The sequence below is a fragment of the Hordeum vulgare genome, chromosome 4H, assembly GCF_904849725.1.
Source record: "Hordeum vulgare subsp. vulgare chromosome 4H, MorexV3_pseudomolecules_assembly, whole genome shotgun sequence".
NCBI classification, from domain to species: domain Eukaryota; kingdom Viridiplantae; phylum Streptophyta; class Magnoliopsida; order Poales; family Poaceae; genus Hordeum; species Hordeum vulgare.
Window position 1 is genome coordinate 587,455,063 of NC_058521.1, and position 23,242 is coordinate 587,478,304.

Below are 23,242 nucleotides of genomic sequence, written 5' to 3' on the forward strand. Positions count from 1 at the left end.
CTCTTCTCTTCATTCTCATCTGTCATAGGGCCCAATATTACTTATTCCAGCTCACGCTGAGCCTTTCTAAGTCGTTTCTTGGGTTTTTTCAGAACTCGCTGATCCCAATCATGAAAGACCGAATGTATTCTTACAAGTTTGTCAAAGACGCCCGGGACAACAGGGTCATTCTTCATTCTTTCCCATGTGTCCTGAACAAGATTTGGGAACTGCTCCTCTCTCAACCATCTAGCTTCAAACCTTTTCGGACCACCTTGGGTAGAGCTTTGAGTCACATAAAATTCAGTATTCAGCAGCAAGGGTCGGTGGTCAGAATGATTAAAATTACAATGCTCTATACAAGCATTAGGGAACAGACTAGCCCATTCATTATTGATCAATCCTCTGTCTAACCTTTCCCGTATTCTCCCTCTTCTCCATGTAAAGATGTCACCGACGTAACCCGCATCATGTAAACTGCAGTCATCAATTGCCTATTGAAAAGCTACCATATATTGTTGTGGCCGTGGGTTACCCCCCTCCTTCTCATACAGGAACATAATTTCATTAAGATCACCCATCATCATCCAGGGGAGGTTATTATTGCTTTGGTGCAAATCTCGCATTCGGCCCCATGTCAACTGTTTGTTCGCCCATCGGAACTCTCCATACATCCCGGTGAATCGCCATGTCACATTATCACATGTGATCTGAACATCAATGCACATGGGGTCTAGCCGAAGTCTTTGGACTGTTATTTCGTTTCGCCACATCAGAATTAGGCCTCCACTTCTCCCATTACTAGTGCACACCATCTTCTTGTTGGAAATATGCCCTAGAGGCAATAATAAAATAGTTATTATTATATTTCTTTGTTCATGATAATCGTTTATTATCCATGCTGTAATTGTATTGATTGGAAACACAATACTTGTGTGGATACATAGACAAAACACTGTCCCTAGTAAGCCTCTAGTTGACTAGCTCGTTGATCAAAGATGGCCAAGGTTTCCTGGCCATAGGCAAGTGTTGTTACTTGATAACGGGATCACATCATTAGGAGAATCATGTGATGGACTAGACCCAAACTAATAGACGTAGCATGTTGATCGTGTCATTTTGTTGCTACTGTTTTCTGCGTGTCAAGTATTTGTTCCTATGACCATGAGATCATATAACTCACTGACACCGGAGGAATGCTTTGTGTATATCAAACGTCGCAACGTAACTGGGTGACTATAAAGATGCTCTACAGGTATCTCCGAAGGTGTTAGTTGAGTTAGTATGGATCGAGACTGGGATTTGTCACTCCGTGTGACGGAGAGGTATCTCGGGGCCCACTCGGTAATACAACATCACACACAAGCCTTGCAAGCAATGTGACTTAGTGTAAGTTGCGGGATCTTGTATTATGGAACGAGTAAAGAGACTTGCCGGTAAACGAGATTGAAATAGGTATGCGGATACTGACGATCGAATCTCGGGCAAGTAACATACCGAAGGACAAAGGGAATGACATACGGGATTATATGAATCCTTGGCACTGAGGTTCAAACGATAAGATCTTCGTAGAATATGTAGGATCCAATATGGGCATCCAGGTCCCGCTATTGGATATTTACCGAGGAGACTCTCGGGTCATGTCTACATAGTTCTCGAACCCGCAGGGTCTGCACACTTAAGGTTCGACGTTGTTTTATGCATATTTGAGTTATATGGTTGGTTACCGAATGTTGTTCGGAGTCCCGGATGAGATCACAGACGTCACGAGGGTTTCCGGAATGGTCCGGAAACGAAGATTGATATATAGGATGACCTCATTTGATTACCGGAAGGTTTTCGGAGTTACCGGGAATGTACCGGGAATGACGAATGGGTTCCGGGAGTTCACCGGGGGGGGCAACCCACCCCGGGGAAGCCCATAGGCCTTGGGGGTGGCACACCAGCCCTTAGTGGGCTGGTGGGACAGCCCAAGAAGGCCCTATGCGCCATAGGAAGAAAATCAAAGAGAAAAAAAAAGGAGGAGGTGGGAAAGGGAAGAAGGACTCCACCCACCAAACCAAGTTGGACTCGGTTTGGGGGGAAGACCTTCCCCCCTTGGCTCGGCCGACCCCCTTGGGGCTCCTTGAGCCCCAAGGCAAGGCTCCCCCTCTTCCCCCTATATATACGTAGGTTTTAGGGCTGATTTGAGACGACTTTTTCACGGCAGCCCGACCACATACCTCCACGGTTTTTCCTCTAGATCGCGTTTCTGCGGAGCTCGGGCGGAGCCCTGCTGAGACAAGATCATCACCAACCTCCGGAGCGCTGTCACGCTGCCGGAGAAATCTTCTACCTCTCCGTCTCTCTTGCTGGATCAAGAAGGCCGAGATCATCGTCGAGCTGTACGTGTGCTGAACGCGGAGGTGCCGTCCATTCGGCACTAGATCGTGGGACTGATCGCGGGACGGTTCGCGGGGAGGATCGAGGGACGTGAGGACGTTCCACTACATCAACCGCGTTCACTAACGCTTCTGCTGTACGGTCTACAAGGGTACGTAGATCACATATCCCCTCTCGTAGATGGACATCACCATGATAGGTCTTCGTGCGCGTAGGAAAATTTTTGTTTCCCACGCGACGTTCCCCAACAGTGGCATCATGAGCTAGGTTCATGCGTAGATGTCTTCTCGAGTAGAACACAAAAGTTTTTGTGGGCGGTGATGTGCGTTTTGCTGCCCTCCTTAGTCTTTTCTTGATTCCGCGGTATTGTTGGATTGAAGCGGCTTGGACCGACATTACTCGTACGCTTACGAGAGACTGGTTTCATCGCTACGAGTAACCCCGTTGCTCAAAGATGACTGGCATGTGTCACTTTCTCCAACTTTAGTTGAATCGGATTTGATCGAGGAGGTCCTTGGATGAGGTTAAATAGCAACTCATATATCTCCGTTGTGGTGTTTGCGTAAGTAAGATGCGATCCTACTAGATACCCATGGTCACCACGTAAAACATGCAACAACAAAATTAGAGGACGTCTAACTTGTTTTTGTAGGGTATGCTTGTGATGTGATATGGCCAACGATGTGATGTGATATATTGGATGTATGAGATGATCATGTTGTAATAGATAATATCGACTTGCACGTCGATGGTACGGCAACCGGCAGGAGCCATAGGGTTGTCTTTATACTAACGTTTGTGCTTGCAGATGCGTTTACTATTTTGCTAGGATGTAGCTTTAGTAGTAATAGCATGAGTAGCACGACAAACCCGATGGCGACACGTTGATGGAGATCATGGTGTGGCGCCGGTGACAAGAAGATCGTGCCGGTGCTTTGGTGATGGAGATCAAGGAGCACGTGATGATGGCCATATCATGTCACTTATGAATTGCATGTGATGTTAATCCTTTTATACACCTTATCTTGCTTAGAACGACGGTAGCATTATGAGGTGATCTCTCACTAAAATTTCAAGACGAAATTGTGTTCTCCCCGACTGTGCACCGTTGCGACAGTTCTTCGTTTCGGGACACCACGTGATGATCGGGTGTGATAGACTCAACGTTCACATACAACGGGTGCAAAACAGTTGCACACGCAGAACACTCGGGTTAAGCTTGACGAGCCTAGCATGTGCAGACATGGCCTCGGAACACATGAGACCGAAAGGTCGAGCATGAATCGTATAGTTGATATGATTAGCATAGAGATGCTTACCACTGAAACTATTCTCGACTCACGTGATGATCGGACCTAATATAGTGGATTTGGATCATGTACCACTCAAATGACTAGAGAGATGTACTTTTTGAGTGGGAGTTCTTAAGTAATATCATTAATTGAACTAATTGTCATGAACATAGTCTAATGGTCTTTGCGAATTACGATGTAGCTTGCGCTATAGCTCTACTGTTTTTATATGTTCCTAGAGAAAATTTAGTTGAAAGTTGATAGTAGCAAACTTTGAAGAGGATTGTCCTCATTGCTGCGCAGAAGGCTTATGTCCTTAATGCACCACTCGGTGTGCTGCACCTCGAGCGTCGTCTGCGGATGCTGTGAACACCCGACATACACGTTTCTGATGACTACACGATAGTTCAGTGCAAAATACTTAATGGCTTAGAATCAAGGCACCGAAGACGTTTTGAAACGTCACGGAACATAAGTGATGTTCTAAAGAGATGAAATTCTGATTTCATGCTCGTGCCCTTGTTGAGAGGTACGAGACCTCCGACAAGATTCTTTGTCCACAAAGTAAAGGAGAAAAGCTCAATCGTTGAGCGTGTGCTCAGATTGTCTGAGTACGACAATCACTTGAATCAAGTGGGAGTTAATCTTCCAGATGAGATAGTGATGGTTCTCCAAAGTCACTGCCACCAAGCTGTGAGAGCTTTGTGTTGAACTATAACATATCAAGGATGGATACAATGATCCTTGAGCAATTCGCGATGTTTTACACTGCGAAAGTAGAAATCAAGAAGGAGCATCAATAGTTGATGGTTTGTAAAACCACTAAATTTCAAGAAAGGCAAGGGCTAGAAGGGATACTTCGTGAAACGGCAAAACAGTTGCTGCACTAATGAAGAGACCCAAGATTAAACCCAAACCCGAGACTAAGTGCTTCTGTAATGAGGGGAACACTCACTGAGGCGGAGCAACTCTAGATACTTGGTAGATAAGAAGGCTGGCAAAAGTCGAAAGAAGTATATTTGATATACATGATGTTGATGTGTACTTTACTAGTACTCCTAGTAGCATGAGGGTATTGGATACCGGTTCGGTTGCTAAGTGATTAGTAACACGAAATGAAAGCTACGACATAAACGGAGACTAGCTAAAGGCGAGGTGACGATACGTGTTGGAAGTGTTTCCAAGGTTGATATGATCAAACGTCGCACGCTCCCTCTACCATCGGGATTGGTGTTAAACCTAAATATTTGTTATTTGGTGCTTGCGTTAAGCATGAACATGATTGGATCGTGTTTATTGCAATACGATTATTCATTTAAAGAGAATAATGGTTACTCTATTTTCTTGAATAATCACCTTCAATGGTTTATTGAATCTCGATCGTAGTGTTACACATGTTCATGATATTGGTGCCAAAAGATACGAGGTAATGATGATAGTACCACTTACTTGTGGCACTGCCGCTTGAGTCATGTTGGTGTAAATTGCATGAAGAGGCTCCATGCTGATGGATCTTTATACTCACTTGATTTTGAATCACTAGTGACATGCAAATCATACCACATGAGCAAGGCCTTGTTTTCATTGAGATGAATCAAGATAGTAACTTGTTGGAAGTGATACATTTTGATGTATGCAGTCCAATGGGTGTTGAGGCACGCAGTGGATATCATTATGTTCTTACTTCAATGACGATTTGAGTAGATACTAGAGTATTTGCTTAATGAATCACAAGTCTGAAATATTGAAAAGTTCAATTCTGTTTCGGAGTGAAGTTCGTTGTAACAAGAGGATAAACTGTCTACGATATGATCATAGAAATGAATATCTGAGTTACGAGTTTTGGTACGCAGTTAAGACAATGTGGAAATTGTTTCGCGGTTCATGCCACCTAGAACATCATAGTGTGATGATGTGTCTGAACGTCATAGCCACACACTATTTGGTATGGTGCATGCTATGATGTCTCTTATCGAATTACCACTATCGTGTATGGGTTAAGCATTAGAGACAACCGCATTCACTTTAAATAGGGCACCACGTATTTCCGTTGAGATGACACAATATAGACTGAGGTTTAGAGAAATCTAAACTGTCGTTTCTTGAAAGTTTGGGGTTTCGACACTTATGTGAAAAAGTTTCAGTCTGATAAGCTCGAACCCAAAGCGGATAAATGCATCTTCATAAGATATCCAAAACAGTTGGGTACATCTCTTATCTCAGATCCGAAAGCAAAGTGTTTGTTTCTAGAAACGGATCCTTTCTCGAGGAAAGGTTTCTCTCGAAAGAATTGAGTGGGAGGGTGGTAGAACTTGATGAGGTTATTGAACCATCACTTCGACCAGTGTGTAGCAGGGCGCATGAAGTTGTTCCTGTGGCGCCTACACCAATTGAAGTGAAAGTTGATGATGGTGATCATCGAGCATCGGATCAAGTTACTACAAGCCTCGTAGGTTGACAAGGTCGCGTACTACTACAGAGTGGTACGGTAACCCTGTCTTGGAGGTCATGTTGTTGAGCAACAATGAACCTACGAGTTATGGAGAAAGCAATGGTGGGCCCAGATTCCGACAAATGGCTGGAAGCCATGAAATCCGAGAGAGGATCCATGTATGAAAACAAAGTGTAGACTTTGGAAGAACTACTTGATGGTCATAGGACTATTGAGTAAAGATGGATCTTTAAAAGGAAGACAGACGATGATAGTGATAAGTCACTATTAAGAAAAGCTCGACTTGTAGCAAAGATGTTTCCGACAAGATCAAATAGTTGACTATGATGAGACTTTCTCACTCGTAGTGATGCTAAAAGTCTGTTAGAATTATGTTAGTAGTTGCTGCATTATTTATGAAATATTGCATGTAGGATGTCAAAACATTGTTTCCTCGACGGTTTCCTTGAGCAAACATTGTATGAGATACAACCATGAGGTTTTGTCGATCCTAAAGATACTAGCAAGTATGCAAGCTCCAGCGATCCTTAAATGGACTCGTGCAAGCATCTCGGAGTTGGAATAAACACTTTGATGAGATGATCAAGGATTTTGGGTTTGTACAAGGTTTATGAGAAACTTGTATTTCCAAAGAAGTGAGTGGGAGCACTATAGAATTTCTGATAAGTATATGTGGTTGACATATTGTGGATCAGAAGTAATGTAGAATTTCTGTAAAGCATACAAGGTTGTTTGAAAGGAGTTTTCAAAGGAATACCTGGATTGAGCTACTTGAACGTTGAGCATCAAAGATCTATGGAGATAGATCGAAAGCGCTCAATGGAAGTTTGAACAAGATGCATGCCTTGACAAGTTTTGAAGGAGTTCAAAATAGATCAGCAAAGAAGGAGTTCTTGGTTGCGTTGTAAGGTGTGAATTTGAGTAAGACTCAAAACCCGACCACGGCAGAATAAAGAGAATAGACGAAGGTCGTCTTCTATGCCTTAGCCGTAGACTCTAAAGTATGCCATGCTGAGTACCGCACCTGATGTGTGCCTTGACTCAAAGTCTGTTGAGAGGTACAGAGAGTGATCCATGATTGAATCACTAGCAGCGGTCAAATTTATCCTTAGTAACTGATGGACTAAGGAATTTTTCTCGATTATGGAGGTGGTTAAAGAGTTCGTCGTAAAGGGTTACGTTGATGTAAGCTTTGACACTAATCCAAATAACTATGAGTAGTGAAACGGATTCGTATAGTAGAGTAGATATTTGGAGTATTTCCGAATAGCACATAGTAGCAGCATCTATAACATGACATAAACATTGGTAAAGAACACACGGATCTGAAAATTTCAGAACCGTTGACTAAAACCTCTCTCATGAGCAAGACGTGATCAGACCCCATAACTATATGGGTGTTGGATTCGTTGGAATCACATGGTGATGTGAACTAGATTATTGACTCTAGTGCAAGTGGGAGACTGTTGGAAATATGCCCTAGAGGCAATAATAAATTAGTTATTATTATATTTCTTTGTTCATGATAATCGTTTATTATCCATGCTGTAATTGTATTGATTGGAAACACAATACTTGTGTGGATACATAGACAAAACACTGTCCCTAGTAAGCCTCTAGTTGACTAGCTCGTTGATCAAAGATGGCCAAGGTTTCCTGGCCATAGGCAAGTGTTGCTACTTGATAACGGGATCACATCATTAGGAGAATCATGTGATGGACTAGACCCAAACTAATAGACGTAGCATGTTGATCGTGTCATTTTGTTGCTACTGTTTCCTGCGTGTCAAGTATTTGTTCCTATGACCATGAGATCATATAACTCACTGACACCGGAGGAATGCTTTGTGTGTATCAAACGTCACAACGTAACTGGGTGACTATAAATATGCTCTACAGGTATCTCCGAAGGTGTTAGTTGAGTTAGTATGGATCGAGACTGGGATTTGTCACTCCGTGTGACGGAGAGGTATCTCGGGGCCCACTCGGTAATACAACATCACACACAAGCCTTGCAAGCAATGTGACTTAGTGTAAGTTGCGGGATCTTGTATTACGGAACGAGTAAAGAGACTTGCCGGTAAACGAGATTGAAATAGATATGCGGATACTGACGATCGAATCTCGGGCAAGTAACATACCGAAGGACAAAGGGAATGACATACGGGATTATATGAATCCTTGGCACTGAGGTTCAAACGATAAGATCTTCGTAGAATATGTAGGATCCAATATGGGCATCCAGGTCCCGCTATTGGATATTGACCGAGGAGACTCTCGGGTCATGTCTACATAGTTCTCGAACCCGCAGGGTCTGCACACTTAAGGTTCGACGTTGTTTTATGCGTATTTGAGTTATATGGTTGGTTACCGAATGTTGTTCGGAGTCCCGGATGAGATCACGGACGTCACGAGGGTTTCCGGAATGGTCCGGAAACGAAGATTGATATATAGGATGACCTCATTTGATTACCGGAAGGTTTTCGGAGTTACCGGGAATGTACCGGGAATGACGAATGGGTTCCGGGGGTTCACCGGGGGGGGGGGGCAACCCACCCCGGGAAAGCCCATAGGCCTTGGGGGTGGCACACCAGCCCTTAGTGGGCTGGTGGGACAGCCCAAGAAGGCCCTATGCGCCATAGGAAGAAAATCAAAGAGAAAAGAAAAAAAAAGTAGGAGGTGGGAAAGGGAAGAAGGACTCCACCCACCAAACCAAGTTGGACTCGGTTTGGGGGGGGGATACCTTCCCCCCTTGGCTCGGCCGACCCCCAAGGCAAGGCTCCCCCTCTTCCCCTTATATATACGGAGGTTTTAGGGATGATTTGAGACGACTTTTTCACGGCAGCCCGACCACATACCTCCACGGTTTTTCCTCTAGATCGCGTTTCTGCGGAGCTCGGGCGGAGCCCTGCTGAGACAAGATCATCACCAACCTCCGGAGCGCCGTCACGCTGCCGGAGAACTCTTCTACCTCTCCGTCTCTCTTGCTGGATCAAGAAGGCCGAGATCATCGTCGAGCTGTACGTGTGCTGAACGCGGAGGTGCCGTCCGTTCGGCACTAGATCGTAGGACTGATCGCGGGGCGGATCGAGGGACGTGAGGACGTTCCACTACATCAACCGCGTTCACTAACGCTTCTGCTGTACGGTCTACAAGGGTACGTAGATCACACATCCCCTCTCGTAGATGGACATCACCATGATAGGTCTTCGTGCGCGTAGGAAATTTTTTGTTTCCCACGCGACGTTCCCCAACACTTCTGATCCATCTTCAAACGTTTCCTTAAACATTCCGCCGGATAACTATCCAAGTGAGTTTCCGAAAGGAACATCACATCGGGACTAATACTTCGCTGGACATCCAGCAAAGCTCGAACTGCCGGTTCATTCCCGAGCCCCCGGCAGTTCCAGGATAAGAGTTTCATTGCGTCCGGCGATCACCCTCGAGGGGCGTCGCCGATTCTAACTCATCCTTATGGTGGGTGCTACTTCCAACAGCCTGCCCGTTCTGTGATCGAAGCTTCTTCCTGTTCATGATTTTTTGTGGTGTATTAAAGAGCATTGAGTCACTCTTTTCTACATCTATCTCTCCTTCAAAACGATTAACTTTCTCTACAAAGGTAGCCTCTTCCGGACTCTCATCCAGTTTATTCTCAGTGAAAGGAATTATAGCTGTCTTGGGGTCTGTGATCACATTAATTTTCCCGACTGACGGATCAACTGAGTTACTATCTTCTGCTGCCCTCTTCCCCAAGACGTTTTCAGTCGCCGGAAGCATTCTGACATCCTGATTTGATGTTGCTGGAACCATACCATCCCCATTCGCTCCTGCATTTTCAGTCCTATCCTTCTGGACATAAGTATGTCGCCAAATCATCGGATTTTCCCCACTATTGCTCGGATTAGTTGGGTGATACTGCATGTTGTTTCCCCAGCCTCTTCCCATCCCTCGACCAACACCTTTACCCCGTCCAGCAGGATCGTCTTCACCACCTCTCTCTCTTTCAGTAGGACCGCGGCCCCCACGGCCACCACCTCTTCCTCTTCTAGGTGCCATTAGAAAGCTCCCCCATTCGAACCTAGACTGATCATGTTCACCCGATCCACATTCTTCATGCCAATGGCCCATTAATCCACAAGCATTACAAAAAGTTGGGAGCTTCTCGTACTTCACTAAGTATTTCTCTGTTTCACCTCCCTTCGTGATCCCAACAACCCTAGTTAAATTTTTGTTAACGTCAAGCTTCACTCTCACCTTGATAAACTCGCCAATAAATCCGTTTGGCAGTGCGACCTGCACCTCCTCAACCATACCAATCCGGCTAGCTAGATTTTGTAGTGCGTTCTTGCTCTTCAGGACTCCATCAGGCAATCTATGGATTTGGCACCACGTCTCCAGCCTATCCAATTTGATCTTCTCCGTGTTTGTAAATCCATCATACTCTGCCATAATCAGTGCCATACCACGAAAGTCCCAAGGGCCTTGGTGCATGGCCTTGTTCCAATCAGCAAGACAATTGAATTGGATCGAAAATAGGTTTGCGTTGATCCTTCGCCAAACCACCACCTGGGCAGGATTCCAGGCCGCCTTCATATCCGCTATCAATGCGCTCTGACTGAAGCTTTTTGTCGTTAGGAGCCGCCCTAGGGCTAGCCACTTCGGCTTGATCTCATCCACATCAAGCTCTTCTTCCCAGACTAGGTCATCTGCCTCATCATCCTCCAGATGTAGTCTTTCCAAAAGCTTACCCGTATCATCCTCCCGCCTTTGGGAACCCGATCCAGAACCCCACCCTTGAGCAGCCATGATCGCGGGTGTCTACTCACCCCGGTCGCCTGGAGGACTGCCGAGGGAAGGAAGAACCGCGAGCACGTAGGAAACACTCAGTCGATCGTCAAGCCGCCGATCGAGTCTCAGGGGAACTCACGACAGTCTCGCCGCCGGAGGACTGGAAAACCCTAGGTTCGAGACCTAGGGGAAAACTCCACGCAACATATTTGTGCTTACACGGATGGAATATTTGGTGAAAAGGATCTATTTGATTGGATGAGAGGTAAGAAACGAAGGGGTATCCACTTACTGGTGGCAGTGGTGGGTAATTTTCTTCCAACTCCAGCTTCTATAATTTTATGGAGCACCTCCTAGGAAGCTTCATAAAAACAAGGAGTTGAACCCCAGATTCTAGTTTTTTTCGGAGCGGTATATCGTGGAGCTACCCCGTTTGGCTTATGTTTTCTAGAGCGGAGCTGAATTTTCTGGAGCAGAGCAGTCCCAAACAGGCCATAAATTTCATCTTTTTTACAAAGAGTTCTTTTTACATAGTATAAAGGCAAACACATACTACGTCTTATCTTTATGAACACCTCTAAAAGACTAAATAGACATATCATTTTAAAATCTATGAAACGATCGTAGAGTCATGGGCATCGGCAAGAGCGTCTCTCTTCTTCAGCGAGTCAATGCAAAAAAGCTTAGCACCGAGGCAACTTGGGAGCGGTGTCACAAACGAGAAAATCGAGGGAGCAGTAGTACCACTGTGTCACCGGACACACAATGCGTACCACCGGACAGGAACGGACGGCGTCTTCCGGCGACGGGGCCTTGGGCACTAGAACCTTCTCCACCCCCCATCCGCACCGACCCTGACAGCCCGCTCCACGCGACGGGGCCCACACACCCCGCCCCACACCACGCAAAAAGCGATCCCAGCCGTCCGTTCCCCGCCCCACGGCCCTCTCCGCCGCCCGATCCTCCGTCCGCAGCCGTTCTTCCTCCTCCGGCGAAGCGAACGCTCGTACAAAAGCGAGAGAAAAGAGGGGAACGGACGGACGGACGGACGAACTCGCGCACACACAGCGAGCACGACACAAACCACAAACCCCTCCCCCACTCCACGCGCCGGATCGGGGCGGAGGCCGGCCGGATCGACCCTCGGGCCAGGCAGGGGCATGGGCGGCGGCGAGGGCGAGGCGGGCGGCGAGCCCGCGGCCGCGCCGGCGACGCTGCACATCCGCGGCACCAGCGGGAACAAGTTCGCGGTGCGGGCCGACCTGGGCGCCACCGTCGGGGAGTTCAAGGCGCTCGTCGCCGAGAGCTGCGACGTGCCGGCGCCGCAGCAGCGGCTGATCTACAAGGGCCGGATCTTGAAGGACGACCAAACCCTAGCCAGCTACGGTGCGTGTGCGCTCTCCCTCCCTCCCCCCTCTCCCTGAGAAGGCTTCGGCGCGGCTTCCTGTAGCCTGTTCCGCGTGGCTGATGGTGTGGTTAGTTAGGTCCGATGCTTGCGCTGCGCTGGTCTGCCTGTGGCGGTGCCTCTGATGTTGGATGCAATGCCTGCCTCGCTTGTTTTGCTAGGAGGCGGGCGAGATGCAGCTCACCTCTTTCGAGAATGTGTATGCCATGGGTGTCCTATAATTTTCTGTGGTCCTTGCCCTCCTTGGTTGATGGATTGGTGCGGAGCATAGCCCAATAAGTAGCCTCAGGCGTTGAATGATAGCACACATTAGTGAACATTATGCTATACGACTGAATTGAACGCTGCTCTGGTGCTTCTGCGTGAATGTAGCTCCAGACACCATGGCGCTATACAATTGCCAGCGTCACTTCTGCACTTTGCGTTGGTAAGCAAAATCCTAGGCGGTGATGCAGACAGTAAGCATGCACAAATCGACACATGTTGCTGGATTGCAGCATGACAGCATCTTAGCAATCACTGATTAGCCACTAGGAAGGCTACTATCAATGCTTTCGGCTTCCCGCCCATAACTGTATTTAGATTGGTTTCAAGTGCTTGTTATTGAGGTTACGTGTTAGCAACCATTGTCATCCACCTGCAACTTGTTTTTATTCAGCTGGTATGATGCTATTATTCCTATTCTGGCATTAAAGTCTTGTCGTGTTTCGACAACAATAGGAACCATCTTTTATTGCATTATCCACGTGGTACTCTTATCAAACAGGAAATTCTGTGTGAAACTATTGTCAAGTTTTAGTGCATTCATGCTTATTTTAATCTGTGCCTACAAATTACCATATCAGCAGTTCTGTAGATATCGTTTTGTACCTGTAGTTAAGTAGTTTTGATCTTCATGAAAAGGTATTTTCTTTAACCATTGTGTCATTGCTTCATATTCATGTTTGGTATTTGGCAAAGTTGAATAAGCTAGCAATTTTGATGCAAGTGCAAGTCACAACATCGACATGACATGTTTAGCTTGTTCCTTCCGATAAGTATGAGTAAACTTGCCATACATTACTATCCTTACTTGAACTGGCCATACAAAGAAGATGTATAATTTGGAAAATTCCTTGCAATTGTCATTAACTCCATGTAATAAAAGTAACCAAACGTGCACAAATTTCTCATGCTAGACTGGTACCTCCAGTAAAAAATTCAACTACCCGTATGCGACAATTTATTGGGAAGAATTTTGTGTTTTCATGCCTTTGAGCTATGTGTCACAAGTCATGACAGAACAACAAGGAGCCACATTATACCTGCTTGTTTTAGTGTGTGAATGTAAGTACAGAAGATCCTGTCCAGTTAAGTCAACACTTTCAGAACACGCTAATTTTGGATATAGAAATGCCCTTTGTGATTGTGTAGGGTTGACTGCTTTATATAGAGTTTCAGTTAGTAGTCTGTTGCTTGATTCTAGGAACTTCAGTAGGTACACACAGATTTTGAAGCACAAATGAATGAAAATTCTAGTAACTTACCTGTCCATGTGCTTCAGGATTAGTGGACCTACCGTTGATTGGTTGATGCATGGAAGTACACCTTATTAATTTTACAAATTCACTCTCATTATGGTTCCTTTTTCCGCCTTCCCTTTTGAAGGCGTGGAGACCGATCACACCATCCATATGGTGCAGGGTACTGCACCACCAGAAACATCAGCTCAAGTGTATCGACCGAGACTTTGCTAAATCTCACTTGCCTGATATTTAGCAAGCTCTAACCATAACAGCAATTCCAACCCTTCACGCTTATTTTTGAAGTTCTTTTCTTGGAGCGGTTGATGGAATTTCATCTTCTTCAGTGAGTCGATGCTAAAACTTATCACCGAAGCAACGAGGGAGCATAGCAGTACTGTGTCAAATGACAAAAAGCAGGGAGCAGGACGTATCAGACACACAATGCGTACTACCGGCCTTGACGCTAGAACCTTCTCCACTCCCATCCGCACCAACCTTGACAGCCCGTTCCACGCGGCGGGATCTACCTACCCCACATCACGCCAAGCAACCCCAGCCGTCCATCCCCGCCACAGGGCCCTCTCCGCCTCTAGATCTTCACCCACAACCCATTTGGTGAAACAAACTCTTGTACAAAAGCAAGAGAAAATAGGGGAATGAACGATTTCTCACACAACACGACCCAAACCCCTCCCCCCTCTCCCACTCCACAGGCCAGATCGGGGCAGAAACCGGCCGGATCGACCCTCGGGCTAGGGGCATGAGCAGCGGCGAGGGTGAGGCGGGCAGTGAGCCCACGGGAGCGGCCCCGGATGTGGCCCCGCTGGCAGTGCTGGACATCAGGGACACTAGCGGGAACGAGTTCTGGGTGTGGGCCGACCTGGGAGACACCGTCGGGGAGTTCAAGGTGATCGTCGCTGGGAGCTGCGACGTGCCGGCGCCGCAGCAGCGGCTGATCTACAAGGGCCGGATCTTGAAGGATGACCAAACCCTAGCCAGCTACGGTGCGTTCGTGTGCTCCCTTACCCCCGCCCTAAAAAGTTTGGTCTTCGTTGCGATTTCCTAATCTGGCGTGGCTGATGGTGTGATTGGTTAGTTCCATGCGTGCGCTATGCTGGTCTGCCTTGGGTGGCGCTTGTGTCTTAGATGCGATGCCTGCCTTGACTTGTTTTGCTAGCAGGAGGGCGAGATGCAGCTTAGCCTCTTCAACGATGTGTACGAGTAGTGCCCAGTAATTTCTTTTGTGGTTCTTGCCTCTTTGGTTGACGGCATGTTGCAGAGGCATAGCCGAATACATAGCCTTGGCATTGAATGATAGCACAGCTTAGTGAACAGATGCTATAGAAGTGAAATGAACACTGTTATGATGTCTGCCAGCGTAACGTATGCACCTTGCGTTTGCGCGCATTGAGTTTCTACCATGCGAGAATGTTTATCTAGATTTTCCACGGCATGACCTAAACCATCTAGTCCTTCAGAGAGGTAAGTTATAACCTTTCATTTTGATACAGACATCTCCTCTGTAACTCAACTCTCCTCAAGTCGGTCGAGAATTAAAGATTGACTTTCAGAAATTTGTGCGCGTTGAGTTTCTACCTGTTCATTTTGATAAAGACATCTCCTCAAGTCTCTGTTAAAACCTTGTTGGTAATGTTTAAATTTGTTTATCACCTCACTGAGCTCGTCTTCCTGTTGATAGACGCTAAAGAGATCTCTTAGATGCAATGCCCGCCTTGACTTGTATGTGTCACCACTGGGGTTCCTATTACTGACAATTTATTGGAAAGAATTTTGTGTTCCATTCATGCCTTGAGCTACGTGTCACCACTCACCAGTCATGACAGAACAATAAGGAGCAACATTATATCTGCTTGTTTTAGTGCGTGAATGTAAGTACAGGAGATCCTGTCCAGTTAAGTCAACACTTTCAGAACATGCTAACTTTGGATATAGAAATGCCCTTTGTGGTTGTTTAGGTAGGATTGACTGCTTATATAGAGTTCAGTCAGTAGTCCATTGCTTGATTCTAGGAACTTCAGTAGGTACACACAGATTCGAAGCACAAATGAAGTGTCAATCCTCTATTACTAAATAGTTATGACCCACTACCAAATTTTCCTGAGATGTGGTGATGCCACGTCATTTACTGATGTCATCTTTTTCTCACCATTTTTTTATCGAGCCGCTTTGTTAATTACCATCGCATCCCTAGCTGGCCTCTTTCTTCCCTCTCCGTGCAAGCCTTTTTGCCCTCTCCAGATGATGACCATCGCAGACCTAACGTCTCAATTAATCTCCATCTATTGATTTCCACCTCTCTATTCATCTTCTCCACCATCCTCTTCATCTCCCTCCCTATTTATTCTGTAAAATATACCCATGGGTTTCTGCTTTTCTTTTCATCTTCTCCACCATAGAAAGAAGCTGCGTTCCGAGATATAGTTTTTGCGTACGAAAGCCAATTGCTCTCTCTTGCTTTCCTTTCAACCAATGGAGAAGCGTGGAGGGAGATGTACTGGTGGTGGTCTGCGACCCCAACACTGGTGGCAAGTCCAGCCTTATCGCCATCCTCTCCTGGAAGCCCCTGCCTCCCCTGCTTCCCTTCACCATCACCGAAACCAGATTTCCCTGCCCACACCGGTTGTGGCATGATTCTTTTGTTTGGTTGTGTTTCAATGTTCTGATTTTGTCGCAGTTTTTTTTTAGAAAAGAAGGCATCGCCCGGGCTCTGCATCGAGTGATGCATACAGCTTTTTATGAAAAGTATCAAATGAGTTCAAAACTAATATAGCAATCTTAGAGAAAAAATGAAAGATACAAGACGTCATCCGCGCCACGATTATGTCGCAGCTTCGCGTTAGATTTTACAGAGCCGAGCACACAAAGAAGCTCACACGGACAAGTTGATTACGCAATGCCGGATGATGAACACGATGGTGTTGGCGTACACTTGCGACGAGCCCAGACGTTGGTACGGATGAACTCCATCTGATGTTGCCGAGTACCAGCGTTCCATTTGGTGATGTTCTTTGAGCTACATGTCTGTACCACAATTACATGAACAGTTGATTGCTGGATGTATACTTTATTTATACTTAACCAATTTTATTATATTAACTAAGTTGAATTCCTTATCCTGATTGGTATACATTCCCTTGATGGTAGAACTAGCTGTTATAATTCGGAATTAAACAATTGGTGCAGTTTGATGTGGTTTGCCTGTGGTTCTCTCTTTTGATGATTGTTTCATACTATTGTTCCTATTAGACATTAATTTAGCTTCATCTTCGATTTATTAATATGTGTAGCCATTCTAATGTACATCTATCATTTTATGTTTTGGAGACGGTCCTTTTTATTTCAGCGCTTTTGCTTTCAACTCTGTTGCAAATTAATATACATGGTTCTCAATTTGATTCTTCTGGTATGTGGTTCCAGGACTGCAGTTCTCTGTGTCATCACTTATTTCCAATATTAACAATTTCGTACCCCTCCAACACCATAGTTCTTTATAATAACATTATAAATTCTTGAAGTCTATTTACTTATAGACATGGGATGTTCGCAAAGTTAATCTTATATATAGGTTCACTTGATCAGACCAAGAAATTTCATCTGAGCAGATATTTTACTGAATCAACTTTCAGTTGATCCTTTTATGCAGGAGAGAAAATATTGTACCACATCTCCAATATTTCCTCTTCCTTTTCTTATTTATTGTCCAACCCCCACGCAAGGAGATTGGCATGCTAACATTCCGCTGCAACGCGCGGGGCATCTTCTAGTTCTAATAACTTACCTGTCCATGTGCTTCAGGATTAGTGGACCTACCCTTGATTGGTTGATGCATGGAAGTACAACTTGTTAATTTTACGAATTCATTCTCATTCTGGTGTCTTTTTTCTCCTTCGCTTTTGAAGGTGTGGAGACTGATCACACCATCCATATGGTGCGCGGTGCTGCACCACCAGCAACATCAGCTACCCCGGCTGCAGCCAACCTTGGGACTTCAACTATGACTCCTGTGAATACCCCGCCAGCTGGTCTTGGAGGCTTGTTTCAAGGTTTTGGTGGTACAGGAACTGCTGGCAGTGGAGCTTTTGGTTTATCTGGCTCTGGCCTTCCAGGATTAGAGCAGATGCAACAGCAGTTAACTGAGAATCCCAACTTAATGAGAGAAGTATTGAATACGCCAGCCATGCAAAACATAATGAATAGCCCTGATCTAATACGCGATTTAATTATGAACAATCCTCAAATGCGTGAGCTCGTTGACCGTAATCCGGATCTGGCACATGTCCTGAATGACCCAAGCATTCTCCGCCAAACTGTTGAAGCAGCTAGGAATCCTGAACTTATGAGAGAGATGATGCGGAACACAGACAGAGCCATGAGCAACATTGAATCTTCTCCAGAAGGGTTTAATATGCTGCGCCGCATGTATGAAACTGTTCAAGAGCCATTTATGAATGCAACAACAATGGGTGGGGAGGGCGGCACAAATCCGAACCCATTTGCAGCTCTTCTAGGAAACCAGGGGTCTAACCAAGCCAGAGATCCAACCGGAGATGCACCAACTACTGCTCCTGCTCCAAATACTAATCCACTCCCAAATCCCTGGGGTGCAAATGGTAGGTTTGGCCGTTTGGGTACTCCCATATTTTTGGTGTTCATATGTGCATTTATTCTTGTCCTGTTCTGCTATCTAAGTCTTAAATCTACAGCTGGGGCTGCACAAGGAGCAGCAAGGCCTTCTGGTGGTGCTGCTGCTGCTGCAAGGAGTGCCACAAGCGGTGGCCTAGGAGGGTTGGGTTCTGCAGATTTGGGAAGTATGCTGGGTGGTGGCTCTGATGCTTCCTTACTGAACCAGGTTTTACAAAACCCTACCATGATGCAAATGATGCAAAACATTATATCTAATCCTCAGACCATGAATCAGGTACACAGCTTCAACTACTTTTGTTTTGAATAGTTGATCGGGAGCCTTCTTGACCTGAGTACATAATGTTTTGAGCCTCTCGTAATGTTTTCTTGCATGTAGTTACTCAACATGGACCCGAATGTACGTAACATGATGGAATCAAATACCCAAATGAGAGAAATGTTTCAGAATCCAGAATTTCTACGCCAGTTGATATCTCCTGAATCATTGCAGGTGAAATTTATACTGCTATATGTATGTGCACAGCATGTGATTACATGATAAACTAAATTGGTTTCCTTTTTATGTAGCAATTAGATTCATTCCAGCAGGCATTGACGTCACAACGTGGTCAACAAGCTGCTGGCCAGTGAGTATCTTCAGCTCAACTTGGGCTCCTTAGCTCATGATGTTTTTTATTCCCCTCCATTTAATGTACTTCTTCTTTATGTCTTGTTGAACCTAAAATGAAGAGATTAGGCATTTATCATTGAATCTGTTTTCTTGTTTGTGACCAAAAAAGTCTTTGTTGTTGTTGTTGATGCTAATATGGTAAGCCTTGCTCTAGGCACTGTTTTTTGAATCTGTTTTCTTGCTTGATTCAGGGAGAGGACCCAAGCGGGCGCTACTCCAGGTAATTTGCTCCACCTAGTTACCATTTGAGCGACTTTATCTTACCTAGTATTGATACATGACATCGTGCATCGTATGTGATCCCATGACCTCAAGAGTGATAGTAGATTGTATCTGATCCCATGACCTCAAGAGTGATAGTAGATCGTATCTGATCCCATGACTTCAAGAGTGATAGTCTTTAAACAGTGGATCCTTCTTTGTTTTGCGAGAATTTGAACAGTTGATTTTGACAAAGATCTGCATCTGTTGAACAAGCGCACAAAACATTAGTATCTTAGACACAAGGCTTTCATTAAAGACACCAAACTGTAAATGAAAAGAATAGTAGCAATCCAAAAGATAGTAAAACTAAAAACAGATATCTGCACATTAACCGCAACAAATCATCAAGTTCCATGATGATAACGGTTGGTGTTGCAAGGGGTAATACATCTTGTTAAGATCAGATGGACTAGCAAATTATTGATAAATATAAACATCAGACTGTTTGGGCTATTATGTTGTCAGTCATTCATAGATGTACAACAATGTTTTGAGAAAATCAAGTATCTTATACAAAGTTGACAGGTATTGTGATATTAATACATAATACTCTAGAATCCTACAGGTTAGTCCTTTTCCTTCTTTCAAATATAAAATCAAACAAGAACAAGTTTGATATTCTCCATCTAACATCACTCTTGAATATTGCTCTCCATGAGTTCTGTTTCTGTATCAAAATTGAGAATGTCTAGCACACTGAGACCTTTTAAGATCTGTACCTTGGTTGTATAAATTGGACAAGGGGGAAAACAAATTAGCACCCTTTGGGCGAACAACAAACTCTACTTGGAAAAAGTTTTGTGTTCCTGATTTGTTATATATTCATTCCCTGCTTTACTTTCTTTTTGATATCCTTGAGATGCCTCATCCCACTATTTCATGCAAAGTCAATGATTTTTTCGATCTTATACTGTACTTGCAAACTCGTGTTAAGTCCAACACGCTTAATCTTTTAGCTGTATAATTACACAAATATGTAGCTATTTTTCTAATAATGTATTGGATGCTAGGCAACGTTAACCTCAACAGCTTGATGAGCATGTTCAGTGGGCTTGGTGCTGGCGGTGGCCTGGGTGGTGTCCCAAATATCCCAACTGGTTAGTATGTGTTTGGCTGTTTATAATTTTGAAAGGAACGCCGTTTGATGGTGCGATTGTGTGTTGTCCATTAGCCATTCTCACCGGTTCAGTGTGTGAATTGACAGTGCCACCGGAAGAGCGCTACGCGACGCAGCTAGCTCAGCTCCAAGAAATGGGTTTCTTCGACCCACAGGAGAACATCCGGGCGCTGCTGGCTACCAATGGGAATGTCCATGCTGCGGTGGAGCGCCTTCTTGGGAACTTTGGGCAATAGTTGATTATATATCCCGGGTCGGTCACCTGTAGTAGTTGGCATTGTGAGGTTTCACTGGTTGTATACCCGGCCAGATTGAAGGGCGGCATATCTCTAGATTCTATGTGTTTTAAGATGGATGAATAAACCAGTCTCTCTACTGGCTATCCTTTGCATGCATGCGTGCATACATGAGTCCCGTGTCGTGGTGGTTAAACTGTGGTATATTGGTAGTACTTACCTTGGGTCGTGGGTGTACATACATATTGAATTGTGGTGGTCTTTAAAAGTACATCATGTCCGTTGTCTTTCTGCCCTCATCTTAGAGTAACTTCAATGGGGTTCGCCCGCGGCCCGTCCGTTTGGGTTGGCGTGGACACAAAAGGCGGCCAAACGCGTCTACCCAAATGGACGCGCGTCCGTTTTTTATCCGCGGACGATCAATTCCCGGCCCATTTTTTAGTTGGATATGTGTCTGCGACGGACGCACGCACACTCGCTTTTTCTTCCCCTGGGCCTGTTGGTCGGAGGTATATTGGCCTCCTCCCATCCAACCCTCCTCTGCCTCCTTCGTCGCTGTCGTCCATTTTTCTGGCGACTCTACCAGCTGCCGGCGCCTCAACATCCGTCCAGCAATGCCGTCTACTCCCACGTCGTTTGTCGCCGTCGGGGAGCCAACTGCTTCCCACTCCCGCGCCCCCACCGCACAGCCCACCCCGACCAAGAAGCCGACTCGCCGCCCGATCAGATCCTCACCGGCACCTCGTCGGACACCGGCCCACTCGCCGGACGCCGGTAGGGCAGCTAGCTGGTTTGTGCGCGCCGCGACTCCCTTCGCCGGTCGTCTCCTTCGTCGACGCCCGCAAGCTGTTCGACAGTTTGTCAAGGTACAAAATGGACTTCGTCGACGAGTTCTTTTTTCACAATTTCCTTTACGACTCCGACGATTCGTCGTCCGATGACGAGGAGGAGGTTTTGGCTGCCGTGTTGGTCCATCACCACCTCAACAGCCAGCGGCCGTTGTTCCGCGGCTCCATTCGGGGCCACCTTCCGGCGTTGAATCGCAACCGAGAGAGCGAGCATTTCCTTCTTTGAAAGGACCACTTTGATACAACAAACCCGTTGTTCAAACATAAAACATTCCGCCGTCGTATCCGTATGAGTAGGCATCTTTTCAACCGTATTAGAGAGGGGATGGTCGGCTATGATGACTATTTCGAGTGCAAAGAGGATGCCCTTGGCAAGATAGGGTTCTCCTCTTATCAGGAATGCACTGCCTCCATCCGAATGCTTGCATACGGAGTGCCCGGTGATCTCATTGATGAGTACGTCCGTATGAGCGAGTCTACTTGCATACAGTCCCTGTATAAGTTTTGCAAGGTTGTTATTGTTGTGTTTGGCCCTGAGTACTTGAGAGAGCCGACTGCTGAAGATACAACCCGTTTGTTGGCGATGAATGCTAGCGGTGGCTTCCCAGGGATGCTTGGTAGCATAGAATGCATGCACTGGGAGTGGAAGAACTGCCCTTCTGCTTGGCAAGGGCAGTATAAGGGCCATGTCAAGGCTTGCACTGTCATACTAGAGGCCATGGCGTGTGAAGATCTCTGGATCTGACACTCTTTTTTTGACATGGCCGGATCACACAATGATATTAACGTGCTTGAGCGCTCGCCGTGTTTGCTAGGCTTGCCGAAGGCAACAACCCACCAGTGAACTTTACTGTCAACGACCACAACTGCGACAAATGATATTACCTGAGTGACGGTATCTATCCTCAGTGGACCACTATTGTCAAGACAATACCCAACCCCGTGGGGGAGAAGAGGAAAAGATTTGCCCAAGAGCAAGAGGGTGCTAGGAAGGATGTTGAGCGTGCCTTTGGTGTATTGCAATCTCGATGGGGGCATCGTTCGGTATCCTGCTAATACGTGGAGCACGCAGAAACTGTGGGAGGTGATGATTGCTTATGTGATCATGCATAATATGATCGTAGAAGACGAGCGCCCGGATCGTCTGTACGACCAAGAGTTTCAGTTTCAGGATGAGAATGTTGTGCGTGAACATGGAGGAGCGGCAACGTTTAAACAGTTCACGCAATTTCATCAAGGCATGCGTGATTGGAAAACTCACTTGCAATTGTAAAATGATTTAGTTGAACATATGTGGGCTCATGTTGGCAACCAATAGATTTATCTTCTTTTATTCGTTTGGAAAACTATGTGAAAACTATGTTATGTTTATTTGGCTTGTAAAACCATGCTATTTTCGGTTCAAATTATGTTATTTGATTCAAACTATAAAAATCATGCAAAAATAAGACGGCCAGCCGGCCACGCGGGCACATATGGGTCGACACGTTGTACGCACTGCCGATCCATATCTAAAACAGGGCAGATGCTGAGCGGACAACCGACCCAAACGGACAAAAAATGAACGAAATCGCTGTCCGTTTGGGTCGGCCCGTTGGAGTTGCTATTACGGTCCATGTATTTTTGTTGTCTAATTCAT

General features: G+C 45.7%; 1 protein-coding gene across 2 annotated transcripts; it reads left to right on the top strand.

The window, feature by feature from the left end:
* Positions 1 to 11,838: 11,838 nt before the first annotated feature.
* On the top strand, positions 11,839 to 21,024 carry LOC123449776 (ubiquitin domain-containing protein DSK2a-like). 2 transcript variants are annotated; one of them, XM_045127102.1, is made up of 8 exons: positions 11,839 to 12,279; positions 17,724 to 18,434; positions 18,528 to 18,742; positions 18,845 to 18,958; positions 19,036 to 19,094; positions 19,330 to 19,358; positions 20,413 to 20,499; positions 20,607 to 21,024. In XM_045127102.1, the coding sequence occupies exons 1-8, from the start codon at positions 12,054 to 12,056 to the stop codon at positions 20,753 to 20,755; spliced, it is 1,590 nt and encodes a 529-aa protein (XP_044983037.1). In that variant the 5' UTR covers positions 11,839 to 12,053; the 3' UTR covers positions 20,756 to 21,024. The 2 variants fall into 2 exon arrangements, with proteins under 2 accessions (XP_044983037.1, XP_044983036.1); XM_045127101.1 differs by lacking the exon at positions 11,839 to 12,279 and adding an exon at positions 14,471 to 14,807.
* The last annotated feature ends 2,218 nt before the right edge of the window (positions 21,025 to 23,242 follow it).